Here is a 17,073-nt window from a genome sequence, read left to right as displayed (position 1 = left end):
CCTTTTTTTTTTTTTCCAGGGCTGCACCTGCAGCACATGGAAGTTCCCAGGCTAAGGGGTTGAATCAGAGCTGCATCTGTAAACTGTGCCGCAGCTTGTGGCAACACTGGATCCTTAACCCACTCAGCAAGTTCAGGGATTGAACCCCCATCCTCATGGATACCAGTCAGATTCTTAACCTGCTGAGCCACAACAGGGACTTCTACTTCTATTTCCCCCCCGCCTCCTTAGGGCAGCCCATGGCATATGGAGGTTCCCAGGCTAGGGGTCCAGTTGGGGCTACAGCTACCGGCCTATGCCACAGCCACAGGAACGCCAGATCCGAGCTGCGCCTGCAACCCACACCACAGCTCACGGCTACACCAGATCATTAACCCACTGAGCGAGGCCAGGGATCAAACCCACAACCTCGTGGTTCCTAGTCAGATTCGTTTCCAATGCACGACAACAGAACTCCTACTTTTGAATTTCTATATGTAAGGAACCTTAAAGTAAAACCTTAAAGTTCATTTAAATAACTGTATGGACCCAAAACTCTCATGAGTTTTAACTCTATGAGTTATAACACTTATTTGATTTTTTTAAAGATTGTTTCGGAAAGGGGATTAGTAAGCTATGAAGAAGAAAATGGCTATAAAAAAAAGGATTTCTCTCCCTTAAAGCAGCAAATAGTCACTGATAAATCACACTATGCTCTGGGATAAATTCTATAATCTCTTATTCAGCAGATATTTGAGAAGTATGACAGAATATTCCCCAAACTTCCATCCCGCAGTGAAGGTAAGATGGGTATAAGCCTTCCTCACAGAGAAAGTTCCACACAGGAGGGGAGATTCCTCCCTGACTGGGCTCAGTAAACACTGAGGAGTCCACATGAGGTTGAAGGTCTGGGTGCAGGGAGGTTACCTGGAGCTGTCCTGGAGGAGGCAGCAGGAGACGGTCAGTGGTCCCACTGGTATCCACCCTGGGCAGCGGGGCTCAGCATGGCACTGAGAGATGACAGGAGGTGGGATGTCTCCATTGATGAGGCCTGTGGGACCCCGTCCTGTGCCCTGGCTGTGTGTGCTGGGCAGTCTCCGGAGGCTGCTGATGACCCAGGGAGCTGTCCATCAGGCTGGAGCTGAAGTGACGGGGATCAAGGAGCCTGGCATGAGCCTCGAGAGCCCAGGCACTGCCAGCCAGGGAGGTGTCCAGACCCACATCCTCCACACAGGCCACACTCTGCATAGGACAGAACAGCCCCAGAGCCCTCTCCACAGCCTGGTATTTGAGGAGCTCCCACTGCACTTTGGGGCCTCCCTGGACCCCAGACCCTGCCACTCTTTTTTGGACTGACTTCTGTTTTCTGGCTTGTCTGTGAAAGAGCAGAGCTACCAACTGCTAAGCAGATGGACAAGGAAGCGCTCAGGCAGCCCTCTTCAAGCCATCAAAGGGACATGTAGAAAAACAAGGTGTGCGTAAAAGAAACCTCCAGAACCTTTCAGAGATCCACTCATAGTGGCCTTGGAATAAACACTTTGACTCTCTATACAACACCTGAATTTATAATCAGCCTGTTACTTAAAACATCATAATCAGATTTCTGTCATTACACTGTTTTTTGTTTTTTGTTTTTGTCTTTTTGCCTTTTCTAGGGCCGCTTCCGCAGCATATGGAAACTCCCAGGCTAGGGGTCGAATCGGAGCTGTAGCCCCCGGCCTACGCCAGAGCCATAGCAACTCGGGATCTGAGCTGCGTCTGCAACCTACACCACAGCTCATGGCAATGCCGGATCCTTAACCCACTGAGCAAGGCCAGGGATCGAACCCACAACCTTATGGTTCCTAGTCAGATACGTTAACCACTGAGCCATGACAGGAACTCCATCATTACAGTTTCGATGTTTTGCTTTGAATGGATTCTAATTAAAATGCATGTTTTAGAAGAGCCCAATAGTAAAAACAAACAAACACACAAACAAAAAAAACCCCCCAAACTTTACATTTGGAAAGTTCATTGTTTTGATGTCATGTTTCTGTCCAGACTTTGGGCTTTTGCCCTAATGCAAACCTCATTCATTTTTATAGGCTCACTTTTCTTTTTTGCTTTTTAGGGCCACACATGTGGCATATGGAAGTTTCTAGGCTAGGGGTTGAATCAGAGCTGCAGCTGATGGCCTACACCACAGCTCACGGCAAGGACAGAATCTAAGGCCAGGGACTGAACCCGAATCCACATGGATACTAGTCGTGTTCGTAACCCCCCATGCCACAAGGGGAGCTCCCATACACAAACTTTTGAAAATCGGAAGAGCAAAAGCTACAGTTCCAGTCATTTGAACACAGTGGTAACTGAAATAGACTTTCAAAGGCCCTACCAGGAAGCAGTATATGTATTTATGCACACCTGTGTACAGCTGCTCCTCTGTGATGTAATGTGTTGGGAGGCCAGTCGAATTTCGTGTGTACCCTGGTAGTGCTGTAAGGATCTGGAGTAAGCAGCTTTACACCACAGTGCAGACTCTGATCTCGCAAATGGTAGGCCAGACACCCACCCCTTGGCCTGCTCTCGGGCCCCAAGCCAGGCTGGGTCCAGCCCCAGCTTTTGTGTGGGAGCCTGAGGTCCCACTTCTGTGAGATTTCCTGCTTACTGGTCAAGGGCGGCACAGGCTTTGGAGCTTACAGACTGGGGGGCTCAAGTATCAGCTCCATTGCTACATGTCACGTGGACAACAGGGCACTGGCGGGAAGGCTGGAGGGTGTCCTGCCACGCACAGCCCCAGCACAGGGAGCTACTATTGCAGCCTTCCTTGCTAAACAAGCCCAGTCCCTGTGGGCTGGGAGCAAGCACTGCCATGACACTGGCTCTACGCCCTCAGTGGTGACAGGTGCGGCTGCCACTCTTCCCGCTGCAGCAGTTCTGGCCTCAGGAGCTGGGGCAGCCCTGCCACAATGGAGACGGTGGCCCCGGGCCCAGGACCTCCTCCCCACAGGTTATGTAAAATATATCTGCTTTGTTTCTCATTACTCTAAGTGTGTATAGTCTTTGTAGTTAAATGTTCTGTGTGTTGGGGGGGTATTCTTACAGTCTTAGTAATAAACTGTGACAATCCTAAGGGATAATAGTTAAAATAATTTCCCGCCTTGGCCCCCATTTTGTCCTCCTCTGGCTTCCTTTCTGTGAGGGGCAGGGGAGCTGTTCCTAATCTGAGACTGTCCTGGCCCCCATGCCACATGTGAACCCTCTTACTAACCCGATCTGCCCAGGAGCAAGTGGGCTTGCCTCACTGTCAATCTCCTGTTACGTCAACCTCCGCTCCTGGGGACGCAGCCTAATGGTTCTTAATCAGGGGCACACTGTGCACTTGGTGCTAAAAGTTGCCACCAATGCCAGCTTCTGATGCCTCGACATTCTGGTGATTGTCCCAAAGTGGAAAATTCCAATCGGAGCTGCTCGAGTGTCACAAATACAGGCTCAGATGCTGAGGCCACTGCTGAGCCCCTCAACAGAAAAGCAGTAGGAAAAGCAAACACACTATTTTTTAACCAAGGAGGAATGGGGTATTTCCTGAGATCAAATCCTCTTGGACAATGAAATATTAAACATGTTTTGATGCCTAAAAACTAGGTCTAATCACCAGTTTGGATACCTGCTCTCAAGTATGGATGTGGGTGTCTGAAAATAGCTAATAACCCTGTGCTGCCAAGTCAAGCTGGACAGTGACAGGGCTTCAGCAAACGTTCCCCAGCTGTCAGGCTGTGGGACGAAGGAAGCAGAAGCACAGGCAGGAAAGAATGCCCCTTTTCTGTGATCATAAAGGTCCAAAGCAAGGACTTCACCTTAGTTCCTGGCATGACTGGAAAAGTGCTAAACCAGCAGCTGGGATCCAAATGTCAGGTTCAGCTCTCCTGCTCGCCCTTCCTCAGCTGAAATATTCTAAAGTGACCCACTAGAGACAAAATTCTATATAAGTTCTCTGTAAGCCTCGGGTTTATGACTCTGAAAACTCTTATCTAAAATGCTTCCAAAATAATGCAGTTATTACTAAATGGCCTGGATTTCTCAACAAAAATTGACTAGATTTTGTAGACAAGTGTTTGATAGTTCTTCCATCATCTCTAGCAGGAGAATAAAAAGAAAATGACGGCAGAGCACCATGGCAATCCCACCCTGTGCCACCATCTCCAGACCAAGCTTGAGGGGAGGGGATGCAAGGGGAGGACACGGCGGTTGGTGTCTGAGGACCTCACAGTCCCACCTTTCAGGGGCGCATGCTCAGAGAGAACACAAGTAGCCACCATTCTTAGGGAAGTAAAGCACTAACCACCAAGTCACCACATGTCCAAAGAAAATACCAACTCAAATGCAACAAAAGACAAACTAGTAAAAATGTGCTTCAAATCCTTGTAGCATCTCAAATCTTGTACTTAGAGGTGCATTACAAGGTAACAGATTAAATATTTGTGTATATACAGGAAATCCTCTAAGTTCTTTTCCTTAAAAAAAAAAAAAACCAAAAAAACCCTAGTTTTAAGGGGTTAAAACATCCCACTGGCTTACCCCAATTAGATTATATTAGGTAGGTTTCATACAGATGATATTAGATATATTTCATATACCTTATACTTAAGAGTAACCTTGTGAAATTATCCACACGGGATAAAAGGCTGCCTTTCACTGAGGATCTGATTAGAAGGTCAGGAAACACCTGCAAGCTTTCTGTCCCGCTCTTACTGAAGAGGGACAGAGAGAGGAAGCACGCTCTGGCCAGTGTGGGACAGCCAGGCCTGCTCTGCACACAAACTTGCCTTTTTTGTTTTGCACTTCAGAGAGTTCTCTAACATTTGCATTGGTCAAAATCTAAAGCAGAAAGAGCTGGAGAGAGGGAAGGGGGGAGGGAGAAGGAAGGAAAGAAGGAAGAAAGGTTCATGTGATCCTCACTTTCGGGAAGAATGAGGATATATTCTGGCAGCAGGTGGAACACCTGTGAACTGCTCTACAACTTCTGCTCCTATGGATGATGTTGGCCCAGAGAAAACACAATGTTCACCCTGGATTCCACCAGCACTTTTACCTGTAAGGAGAAACCACATGTGCTGAGAAGGACTCCTGAGGCTTTGCACTTGCCCAGGATGACTGTGCAATTGAGTTACCGGAATAACTCTGCCCTGATAGCTTCTGGAATCAAGAATGTGTACTCTCTGCTCAGAGTAAACAGATAACTTTACAAATAAACAGATAACTTCCACAAGACAATAGTGTTGGTTCTGCCAGTCCAGTGCACCAGGAAGAATACAGCTTGGCTTTCAAAGCCTAACGCTGAAGAAGCCTGACAATCAAAAATGTGTTTTGACAAGCTAAGATGAACCAGCTCGACACAGAAGTCACAAAGGAAAGGACCTCAAAGAGGGAAAACTACACTTGCCACAACTCAGCATTTCTGAGATATAAGTTCCATATTCAAAATGCAGGACAAAGATCTTTCAAGAATCAGAGGACCAGGCCAAAATTCACGGCTGAAGATAAATTCTGACCGTTCAAGTGTCTAAGGTAAGAATTCTTGCCTGAATTGTTCCTTTGGGCCAATGAGGCAAAAATCTTTAGGGTTCTATGTACCACATAGGTGGGCCAAGTGAAGATAAAACAAAACTCTTTGCAGAATGAATAATTAAAAGCACTCACTTCTGGTTCTACAGATTTCTGGTTTAGTTCCCAAGGCATAGAGAGCCCCACACTTTTCTATCTGAACACTCTTGAGTTGTGCAACTCTGGCTTCTTGGCCAAGGTGATTTGACCCACTGTAGACCATAGCTTGGAAAAAGCCAATCAAGTAAGCTTTTAAAAGCTACCAAAGCTACTTAAAACCAACACTGGTAACAATCTATCCTTTACTAATTCAGAAATGTATATCTCACAAATATCACCTGAAAAGATATCAGGAAAGATACACACACTCTTTCTGCCTCATTTACTAACATACTCTGTTTCATTGTCACCATAGTCTACAATCTTGTTGCTTTGTTCCCAATATCTGAACTGGTTAAGAAACCCTGAAGATGAACTAAGTGGGAAGAACACAGGAAAGATATGGATGTGTCTAATGTATAACTTACTTCTTCAAACACTTCATCTGCCTAAACTGTTAAGATCTTTTTTTTTTGGTCTTTTTGCCATTTCTTGGGCTGCTCCCGCGGCATATGGAGGTTCCCAGGCTAGGGGTCGAATCGGAGCTGTAGCCCCCGGCCTACGCCAGAGCCACAGCAACGCGGGATCCGAGCCGCGTCTGTGACCTACACCACAGCTCACAGCAACGCCGGATCGTTAACCCACTGAGCAAGGGCAGGGATCGAACCCACAACCTCATGGTTCCTAGTCAGATTCGTTAACCACTGCGCCATGACGGGAACTCCATAAACTGTTAAGATCTTTATAAAATTCCTGGAATGATAAGATCACTGCAATAAGACAAGCCAGTAGCTCCATTTCCTCCTAGAGCATAAAGGACTACAGTAGTATCATCCATAAATGGATGGTAGATTCTGTAACAAACTGAAGATTTTATTTGAAAGCAGAGCTTTACGATTTTCACCAGTGGCAGGAAGGTAACCTCAATATAGGTACTGTGTACTCTCTCTCCTTTGCTGGAATCTGCAATCAGGACGCTGTTGTACGTGAAGCAGTAAAAGACATCTTTTGGTACTTTAAAAGACTGGTTTGGTTATTTTCTTGAATAAACTCAGTCTTCTATGTAATCTAGTTTTCATTTCAATTGTTAATTTGCTGAGCAAACACTTCTCATCCATTTTATAGATGTTAAGTCTCAGCCATGCGCCCTCTTTACCATGTCAACAATCCTATCTAAATACAGACATGTACACCAGACACACACAGCAAGGACAGGTTTACTGTAAATGAAACAGGGTTTAGGGTACTTACCCCACATGCTCTGGAAGAGTGAACTTGAAACGCAGGGCTCTCCTGTAGCTGCCTGCTGCGATTACTCCTCCCTGCACATTCCAGAGCCCCCTTTCGCTTTCTATAGCTTCCCTTAAGGACTAGGTTAGCAACGGGATAGCAGCAGCTCCTAAAGATCAAATGTTCCCAATACCAAATAATGACAAGAAAACGTACGCCTTCAGAGAGTTTTTTACTAGAGAATTACAAAGCACTCCCCAGCATCTCACTTTTTGTAACTGGATGAACACAATTGTAAAACTGGATGGCAACAACTCTCAGATGGGCTAATAAGCCAAGGGCAGGCACCCAGGATTATTAGTGCTTCTAAGACACTCAATTTGTCTGCATTGGAAAGCATGCCCTGTGCAAGGTGAAAAGTAAAAGGAAATTGTTTGTTTACGGAGAAAGTTTCACATAACACATGATTTTAAAACAGGCAGTAACAATTTGTTAAAAAAAATAAACAAGAAACCTATTAATAGCTATCTTAGCATTTAGTATCTGCAAAACTGTGAGTTATTTAATAAACAGGCTAAAACATGTTCACGGTTCTTGATTTGAAAATGTGCTGTCAATTTGAAATCACACCCTGGGCTGTATCAGGAGCCATCCTGCCTGAGGAGGCTGAGTGCGGCAGTGAGCCCTGCCCTGCACCTGTCTGCCCACCCGCACAAAGAAAGAGTTCACCAGAGTGTATTCATTTAAGAAGTGTCCCCAAAGGCTGATGAGGTGCATCAAACGTAAACTTTTTTTTCCCTTTAAAGCACTCTCTCAGTTTGGCCACACAATACTTAACACGAAATTCTGTGGCACAGCAGTGAGATCTGAGGGGTTGCTTCCTACAAGCCCTCGGAATTCTCTTTCCTCATCCAATCAAGAGCAGTCTACAAGAGACTGCTCCCTCTTCCAGCATCCATTCAAAGGTTAGAAGTGAAGTAAGGGCAGTTAGAGCAAAAGGAAATAGATACACACATCCTCGAACACACCCACACAATTGTGGCAACTTTCACACCTGACAGTCAATTTCATTCTAAGCAGATAATTTAATGACAGCTTTGTGATTAAAGAAATTCAAGTAAAATGCTCAAGCAAGGATGTTTCAGTGCAAGGGAAAAGCCGAGCTACAATCTTAACACTGACTCCACAATAAAATCAAGACAGACTGGCTGGTGGAGACACAGTCTTCATCCTCAAACCCACACTGCTGAGAACCACAAGCTCAGGTGCCGCTGAGGGTGTTTGATCTCCAAAAGAAATTGGATTCTGACGATTCTCCCTTTCCCTCTGAGAGGGCAGCTGGAGACAACATGGTGCAGGAACAACAGAGTTTTACGTTCTGAGTGAGAAAGTGCTGTGACCACGCAGACTTGCTTAAGAAATTTGATTATGACAAGCTTCAGGTAAAAATCATTTTTAAAGGGTCAATTTTTTCATTTACACATAACCAATATATCTTCTTCACATATACGACTCAATTTTCATTCAGCTTTTTTCATATGAAATCCACATAACTAGATGTTAAAATACTGTTATACACTGTTTTTAGAGAAAGACTAAATATCTCTTATTTAGTAGGCAGTTCTGTTAACAGTTTGTCTACACACTGAGAATGGAATATAGTTAAACCTCAATGAACAACAAAGATGAAGACGCAGTATTAAAACTGCCTAGGGCCGTACCACCTGCTCCCAGGCTGCCTCGTCTGCATGAATTACAGCTGCAACTAAAAACAAAAGGAGGAGGGCTCTGGCAACGCAGACCACTGCTTACCGCTGCTACTGTGGAATTCTTTTGCTGGGTTCATTTCTCTTTTAAAAAACACTGACTTTTCTAGTGATGTTTACCTTTGAAAAGTTATTAGTTCTTTAACCCTCAGAGATCTGCTATATTTAGGCTGCTAACCAAAAAAATAATCAGGAGCATGAATCTCTGCCCATAGTCTCCAAAGGGTTAAAGTGCAGGAATTGTCTATAAACCTGGCCTATGAGGCCCCCTATTCCACCTTTTTCTTTAAGGAAACCTTTCCTTTGGTTTCTTGCAGTTTTTCAGTGAGTCTGTCCTTGGTCTCCTCCATCTTCTCTGAGAGCAGCTCCTTGGTCTCCTCCATCCTGTCCTGCAGGTACTCCTTCACAGGAGGCGGCGTCGACATGTAGCCATGGCTGCGCAGGTACTTCACAGTGAAGGAGGTCCCTCCCAAGGTCACGGTGTACCTTGCAGGCGTCGCAATCTGCAGGAGGAGGCAAAAGGGCGCGTCAATACAGATGATGACAGCTGTCTTAACTCTGGTTACTAACCAGACTGTCAGTTACTTCACTGCCTCTTGAGGCTAACATGCTTACGGCCTGGGCATTTTCCCTCCTAACATTCTTTACGTACCTGTTACCTAGATGCTGACCCAGGATTACAGAACATTCGCAGTGGCAGCACCCAGATCTGTACCCCTGTGCCAGTGAGCCTGATTGTAGGTTCACTGGGAACCAAAGGTGGCTCAGGACCCTCCTGACAATGGGACATGCGTCTCCAGGGCTCAGAAGCCCTGCCCAGCTGCATGTGTAAATAGGAACCAAGCTGAGAGGCAAGCACAGGCCAAATGTTTGTTCTTTACTGAATTGAGTTTACAGTTACTTCCATATCTCTTTCCTTTGACTTTTCCAGGCTTAATGCTCCTTTCTCACTACAGTCCACGCTGGGTCTGGAATCCCAACCAGAAACTTCCGTGAGGCCAAAAAGTAGTAAGATGGCACATATGTAAGAGACACATGTAGGTCAGTTGACCAGAGATTTAAAGACCCAAACTAACTAGCAGATGAACTGGTACAAATAGAAAGTCATAAGAGCAGAGAGGCTGCATCACATCCTGAGACAACAAGCCTCAGTGTTTGCTGCTTGACCTGAGAAACTGCAGGTCACAGAAAATACCCAGGAGGACCCTCCTCAGAGGAAGGTGAGCAGTCACCAGACTTCAGCCGACCTGCAAGCACAGCCTTGTGTTTTGATTCCAAGCAGGCACACAGGCACTGAGCACCCACGTGCCTCGAGAACACAGTGCAGGCCCAGTGGGAACGCAGAGAAAAAGAAAATGTGGTCCTAAATTCCCAGGCGCTCAAAACCAAAGGCAACAGACATTAAAAAGACCCCAATGCACAGACAGGGAGATGAGGGCACAGGACAGGCAGCAGTTAGAACTAGGGAAATGATTTACACCATCATAACAGCGGCTTTGTTAAGGTTAAATTACACACTGTAACTAAAAACTTGATAATTTATGAGAGTACTATGTTGAAAAACTCAGCAATTAAGCTTTAGCCCTCGAGTACCTCGAGTCAAAATTATAAGAGAAACCTCCCAACATTTCAGAGTAAGTTTAATAAGGATGACAGAATAAAACAATGTTACTTTTGAGTACTACCTAAGAATTTTTTTTTACAACAGAAGCAAAATAACATCTAGGTTCCAAATGTTTTCTGTTTTCTTAGGATGAAGCTATGTAGAACCTCGTAATTTTCTGTCAACTGAGAAAAATTAGATTAATATGGCTAAACCCCACAATTTACAATGAGTCTCCTCTTCCAAAATAAAGACCCCCAAAGGTGTAAATACTATGTACAAAGACGTCATTGTCTGAATCTAGAGAATAGTCCTGAAGACAATTCCAAATTGAAACGTGTAACATCAACAACTAGGTCTAAGGTTTATCACATAAGACAATTAGATTTATTTTTACTACTTTACTTTTTAGGAAGATAAACTACTATAAACAGTAAAATAAATGCTAAATTTCACTGATAAGTCAGGTGGCATGTGATCTCTGAAGAAAGAAAAGACACTATCAATAGGAGAGACATTAAAGACATGACTTGTTGCTGAAAACTCAGGTTTCACATTTGTCTCATCACAGCAGGTTACAACCTATTTTTAAGGAAATTCTTCCTAAACCATCATTTTACTTAAAAATTTAGTCATTAGATACATGAGATGAAATACAGTATTTTAAGTTACAAAGGTAACTCTGGGAGCTACACACAGTTTTTGCAGTGTTGGTATGAGGAGCCGTCTACCCACAGCAGTACCTACCTTAAACAGGGCATATGCTGTTAGTGCATTTCCACTCTGGGAATTTTTCAGAATGTTTACTACGCTGTCAGGTAACCCAATAAGTTCTAGAAAAGGAACGACATTCACTCCTCTAAGAAAGAAACAGAAAGTAATTTATATATATACAAACTTTTGGGGATAAATATATTCAAAAGATTATCTGAAAACATCAAACTCTGCTTAAAAGTCAGTTGTGCATCCATCACCAAGCACTCTAATTTCACTCTAAAGAACAAGACATGCATGAAGACCACTGTCTGCTGTGTCTCACTGTTCACAGCTTTTGCTCATGAACGTTCCACATTAGCACACTGAGAAAAATAGAATCATTTATCAGAGCAAATCAACAGCATCAAGCAACCTAACAGAAAAGGGTCAGACTCATTTACGTGACCTTAGGATCTTCAGTTCCTTAGAATGATCCAACTCAAAACTTCAAGACATTAAGATTTTTAACTCCAAATTGCCCGCCAAACTGTACCATTATCATAAAACCCAATGAAATTATAACACCACTTATTGTGTTATTACGCAAAGAACAAAGGACTCTTTGGGTCTGAGGAAAACTTCAGTTATTCTAAAAAGATCTTCTATTCTATCACCAGACTTAAAAGGCAGGCGAGGAAGCAATTACCATAAATTGCAATAAATTTCAAGGGAGGAAGAAAGGCAGAAACACTCCTACTCTGAGCTGCTAAGCCCTAATTTACTTTTTGTTTCTCTGAGTGTCAGCAGTTTGCCACACTGGCACTCTGCTCCCTGCTCTCTCCCTCACTTCGCTCCTTTACCCTAACTCACAGCCAGATTCTTGTTCTGTCCTCCTTCGTAAAACACAATTACTACAGCTTAACATACCTGACAGCATCTAGTTAAGACAGTGTATCATTTAATGCTAAAATTCCCTGAACTGCCCCGTGTGTCCTCTGTCACCATCCTGTCATGGCTCCTAGTTCCTTCACTCCAGAAGGGGTGCCTAGCACTTTCTGTTGAGGAGGAAGTCAGGATGTCTGTTTTGATGCTGAGATTTTTGAAGCGCCCAGCCCAGTTGTGTGGTAGAACAGCCCTCCACTTGGATTTGCCTGTCTTCTCACTGTTAGATTCGGGGTAAATGGTTTTCCAAAGGAAAGCTGCAGAGCTGTTTCTGTGTGTGTCTCAGTGCATGGCCATGGGAGCCACAGGAGTCACTGCTGCCAGTTAGGGGAGGGCCACAGGTTGCTCCTCTGTATTTGTACTCCTTCTCTTTGTAACCAAGAAAGGGAATTGCCTAGATCCGTTATTATCATGGTAATTGTAATCGCTTAATTTACTTTTAACAGTAAAAAGTAATTTGGTTGACTGCGGAAAAGCCGTCCCTCTGATTTGTCTGTAATACTAGGAGATGGGGACTACTCTCAATAGACATGGACGATAATCAACAAGAATTACCCACCATCAACAAGGGGAAACCAGATGACTGAAGGAAACCTGAAAGAGTTAAATTTAAAAATCAACAAGTCAATCCAGTCTTTTATCTCCACCATCACGTCCTTTCAGATCTCTTATGTAACATCAGAATCCCACTGAAGCCAGACGTGGGCATAGCAGAAAGAGTTAGCTATTCTGCCGATGTAATCAAGCTGCTAGGTATAGTACCATGCTGATCATATATCTTCTAGTACCAATACAGTTAGCAAATTATTTCACTAATCATTTCCTAGTTCAGACTAAGTCCAGTATGGAAAATCTACATATTTAACAGCAAGCATGGAGGGGGGAAAATTTTGGCTAAATGGAAAACAAAACTGGAGTTCCCGCTGTGGCGCAGTTGGCTAATGGTCCGTCGTTGCTGCAGCTGTGCCTAGGCCGTAGCTCTGGCTCAGAGTCAATCCCTGGCCTGGGGACCTCTATATGCCACAGGGGCAACCAGGAAAGAGAAAACAAAGTGACTTAAAAAAAAACTATCATAAAAACAAACTAATGACATCAGACATCTTGCACGAGTATCCTATGTAAAACGAAATAAGCACTTGGTCTCACTTTTTTCTAAACTATTGATCTGATGACTTAGTTAAAAACATAACTTTCATTTCCTTTGGAATTACTATGTATGAAATATTAATTAGGGGGGTCTGATCCAAACAGTAATATCCACTTTTGTCACATTTTACAATGAACTTCCCTTAGCCTGACTCACAAACTGCTGGATTTATGGATGTCTCAACTGATACCAAAGTAGGCCCACAGTCTGGATGAAGTGCACTGAAAATCAGTCAGGATTCTGCTCAAGGTGCATGTGTCACTTTAGAAACATGAGGCCCAAACACAGGGACAGAGCTCCAGTGGACCAGAGTTCTTGTTAGAAAATGTACAATCTCTGCCAACTTTTCCAGAGAGAAGTGGCAACAAAACTTAGTTTAAAACAAAACCTGAGTGGACACAACTTACATCTCACTGAAATAAAACATTTCCGAAGCTTGAGATCGCTACCACTGAGGTAACTCAACAAAGAGTGGCATTTGCTCCGCAATGCCAAGAGGCAGCCACACCAGTCATGACAGTGACTCAAACCAACACTGGTCAGTGATGTAGCCACGTCAAACGCTAATCCTTCGTGTTACAAACTGTGTTTTCCCCCCCGTTGTAATAGTAAGTAGACAACAAGCAAGTAACAGAGAACTCTGTCCAGCCAAAATCAAACCAAATAAAGCCAGTCTCTAGTCTACTGACCCGAAAACCTGTGTTTGACAGTCAACTCCAATTTTACAATAAAATCATCTGAGTGAAAAAGACATTGCCATTTGAACATACCCAGTATTTTCTCAGTATCACTTGTGAGAAGACTTTCATTTAGAACAAATCGACTTTCAATTCCTCAAGTATTAAGGACTTAATAATAAAAACATTAGGCACTATTTTGAAAAGCAACACATCCGACATGATATACCTTACTATGTGATGCTGCAACAGAACTGGATCAACGGTCACAGCTGGGCGGCAGAGGTAGCTCTGGCAACCAAACCCCCATGCTGACCAAGAGCCAAGGGCAGGCTGTGGGGGGTAAGGACATAACTCTAGAGAGTCCACCATGTTCACATACAGGCAGTCACAGAGAGAGGAAAAGGGCCAGAACAAGAGAGGTACATTCCACAGGGACAGCAGAATGTCACCACAACTGCACCAGTGCAAACAGCAATGAAATAGTCCTAAGTCTAATTAACAGCACTAGGTTCTCTGGATGGGGTGGGGGGTGTCTGCTTTTTAAGTTACAGAACTCCTACTGAAGGCAAGGACAAGTAAAAGAAACACAAGTACCCTTGGAGGCTGAATGCTTATAAAGGCAACCCAAGGAGGGCAGAAGAAACACCAAAAAACTCATCACTTCCACAATACTGAATCAGAAAAATCCCCAATGGCTCCGAAGAGAAAATTCATATGTAGAAAGCCATTAATTAAATAGAAGAACTGAATGCCTATGAAATTTTTATGCAAAATGGTACACAATTTTATGCTGTTAAAAAAACTGAGGGCAGTTCTGAAGATTTCTATAAATATTACATGTGTCCAGAAAATGTCATTAATAAACAAAAAGGCAATTCCATAAAACACACATATAAGAATATCTGCAAAGAAAATAATGATACATAATGAAGAAATAACTGTATAACAAGAACATAATGGAGAGAAAGATAAGAGAAACAGAACAGCATCAGTTACACAAGGTTAAAAAAAAGCCTTTTAGAACTTTTATTGTAAAGAAACATTTCTAGTCCCATGTTTCCCAAGAATAAGAACAGTCTCCATTCCATCATCTTTTAATTCCAATGAGTGAGCTTTATATTAAAATAATATGTTAGTATCAAACCATTAAGAATAGCCAAACACTGAATATCAGTAGACTTTGGAAGGCATAAAATAATTCTAAACCCACTAAGGAAGCTGATGAGAACTCCCTGCAGGATGGTAGGCACACTACTTGCTCGGTCACACCAGGCCACAGCAAGAAGAGCCTGACAGCAGCCAGGCTGGGCCCAGGATGCACACTCAGTTCTGCTGGTGGCAGAAACAAACGGGGAATCGCTGGAAATCTGTTTCTACATGTACGCCTGCTCCTAAAAGTGTGACTAATACATCTCCCCCTAAAAGGAACAAACAGTATTGAGTAAGAAAGGATGTTTAGAAATTCTGCTTTACAATACCTGGAGGCTCTACCCATCGAATTAACTTTTTAAAAAACGTTTATTGTGACAAAAATACCTAACGTGAGATCTACCCTCTGAACAAGGTTTTTAAGTACACAAATCAACTTCTAATCAGAACAAAATACCTTGACAGTCACCAGATGTAACACCAAAGCCTAAGTTTGTAAATTTTTCATTTCTGTGTTTGTAACAGATATTAGCTAGTCTTTGGCAAAAATCTTACTAATTTCCAACCAAAATCATACATATGGCAAAATAAGTTATCTTTTCACAATCATAAACACTTTAAGAAATATACAAGCACAGATATAAGTCATGGTGCTGCCCATTTTCTAGAATCTGCTGACTTCTGTGCTAGCCTAGATGTTGATGGGATGCAAGCACAGTGACTGAGATTTGAAATCAGACTCTGTTATATGGGGAATAACTAAGTAGTTCTGACTTTTTCTTGCTTAATCTATTTTCTCATATATAAAATGGGAATAACTGCACTACTTGTTTCCTATGGTTACTATGAGGATGAAATGAGATGATACAGTTTAAAGTAGCATTCCTCTACTTTAAAGACATTAAAGCATTTAAAAAATTACTTAAAGGTTTTCATTAGTACAGTTAAGAAGAATAACATTCTGACAATAGAGGGAAAAGCACTCAAGCAAAAACTTACTTTATGGCTGCATAATAAAATGTTCCAAACCAAACAGCAGAAGTTATTAGATGCACTGGAATCAAAACTTTTCCATATTGTCTAAATGTTTTCTTAAACCGTTGATAAAGACTAATAGATCTGTCTTGTAAAGGATCAGGCTCTTCCTTTTTTCCGAGGGAGTTCCTGGGGACATGGCACTGGATGACAGAACCCTCTTGGGCAAGAGCTTGTGCTCCCGCTGCTTGTGGTGAAGGACCCCTGGTTGGGGTGGGTGAGCAGTGAATGGCTTCCTTTCCTTTGCAGAACACTGAGCAGCAGGTAAGAGCAGCCATCGCTTCTGAGGGCCCTGTGCCAAAACCACTCTGGATTCCGAGTTATACAAAAGCAATGGTCCCTTTATGTTTTGACAGAGTCCAAAAAGACCTGCTTTATGTGGTTCCATGAATGTCCTATGTCCCAGTCGGAATACAGTCTTTGGTACGTTCCATTGCATTGTGAAGAACGAAGATCGATGGATTTTGGCTTCTATAGAGACTAGATTAAAAAAAATTATACATTTCCATTTGAAATCAATTCACTTAAAAAATAAATCATTAACTATTAAGAGGTTAAAAAAATACTGTTACTAAATTCGCAGAAATTAAGGTATATAGTTCTAACATACCACAATTTATAATTTAATTGAAACACATCATTTAAAAGTGATATAGTAAACCAGCCCAGCAGAGGTCAAGGCTCTGAGGCTAATGTTATTGCTACAAAGAGATATTTGTAGGGCTTCTGTCATCCTACAGAGAAGCAGTGCAGCATAGCCAAAAAGGGAAACAAAAACAGAAACAAAATCAGATGTGGAAGCAAAAGAGCTGAGCCCTAATGTTTTGGGGTCATAATTCCATGCAACTGCCTTTTAGACTCAAAGCCTAAACACACTGGTAAAACAAGAATTACTTCACAGGTTGTCATAGGAATTATATGGAATTTATGATGAAAAAGTGCTTTTATAAATTAGCAAGCATTACATATAGGTGTTAGTCATTACAAACTAATCTGATGATTAGTTGTTATCAGTATCATTTATCTTGCTAAATGACTAAATAACATAAAATTATATTAAAATTGTAAATCATATATACATTATTGGCTGGTGAGAAGAGAGTTTTCCGGATAGCTAAAACTTTGTCAGAAAGACAGGATAGTATAATTTTAAAAGAACAT

The 17,073-nt window shown here is 42.7% G+C and overlaps 1 protein-coding gene across 1 annotated transcript in view; it reads right to left on the bottom strand.

The window, feature by feature from the left end:
* The window catches only part of FAM210A (family with sequence similarity 210 member A), a 30,562-nt gene continuing 20,596 nt past the window's right edge, over nucleotides 7,108-17,073 (bottom strand). The window contains 4 exon segments of the mRNA XM_021096018.1: nucleotides 7,108-9,163; nucleotides 11,011-11,122; nucleotides 15,877-16,028; nucleotides 16,031-16,392. Of these exon segments, the coding sequence (XP_020951677.1) occupies nucleotides 8,930-9,163; nucleotides 11,011-11,122; nucleotides 15,877-16,028; nucleotides 16,031-16,351 (819 nt within the window). The 5' untranslated portion in view covers nucleotides 16,352-16,392 and the 3' untranslated portion in view covers nucleotides 7,108-8,929.

The sequence above is a fragment of the Sus scrofa genome, chromosome 6 (genome assembly GCF_000003025.6).
Source record: "Sus scrofa isolate TJ Tabasco breed Duroc chromosome 6, Sscrofa11.1, whole genome shotgun sequence".
NCBI lineage: Eukaryota > Metazoa > Chordata > Mammalia > Artiodactyla > Suidae > Sus > Sus scrofa.
This window is presented reverse-complemented; position numbering and strand designations above follow the sequence as displayed.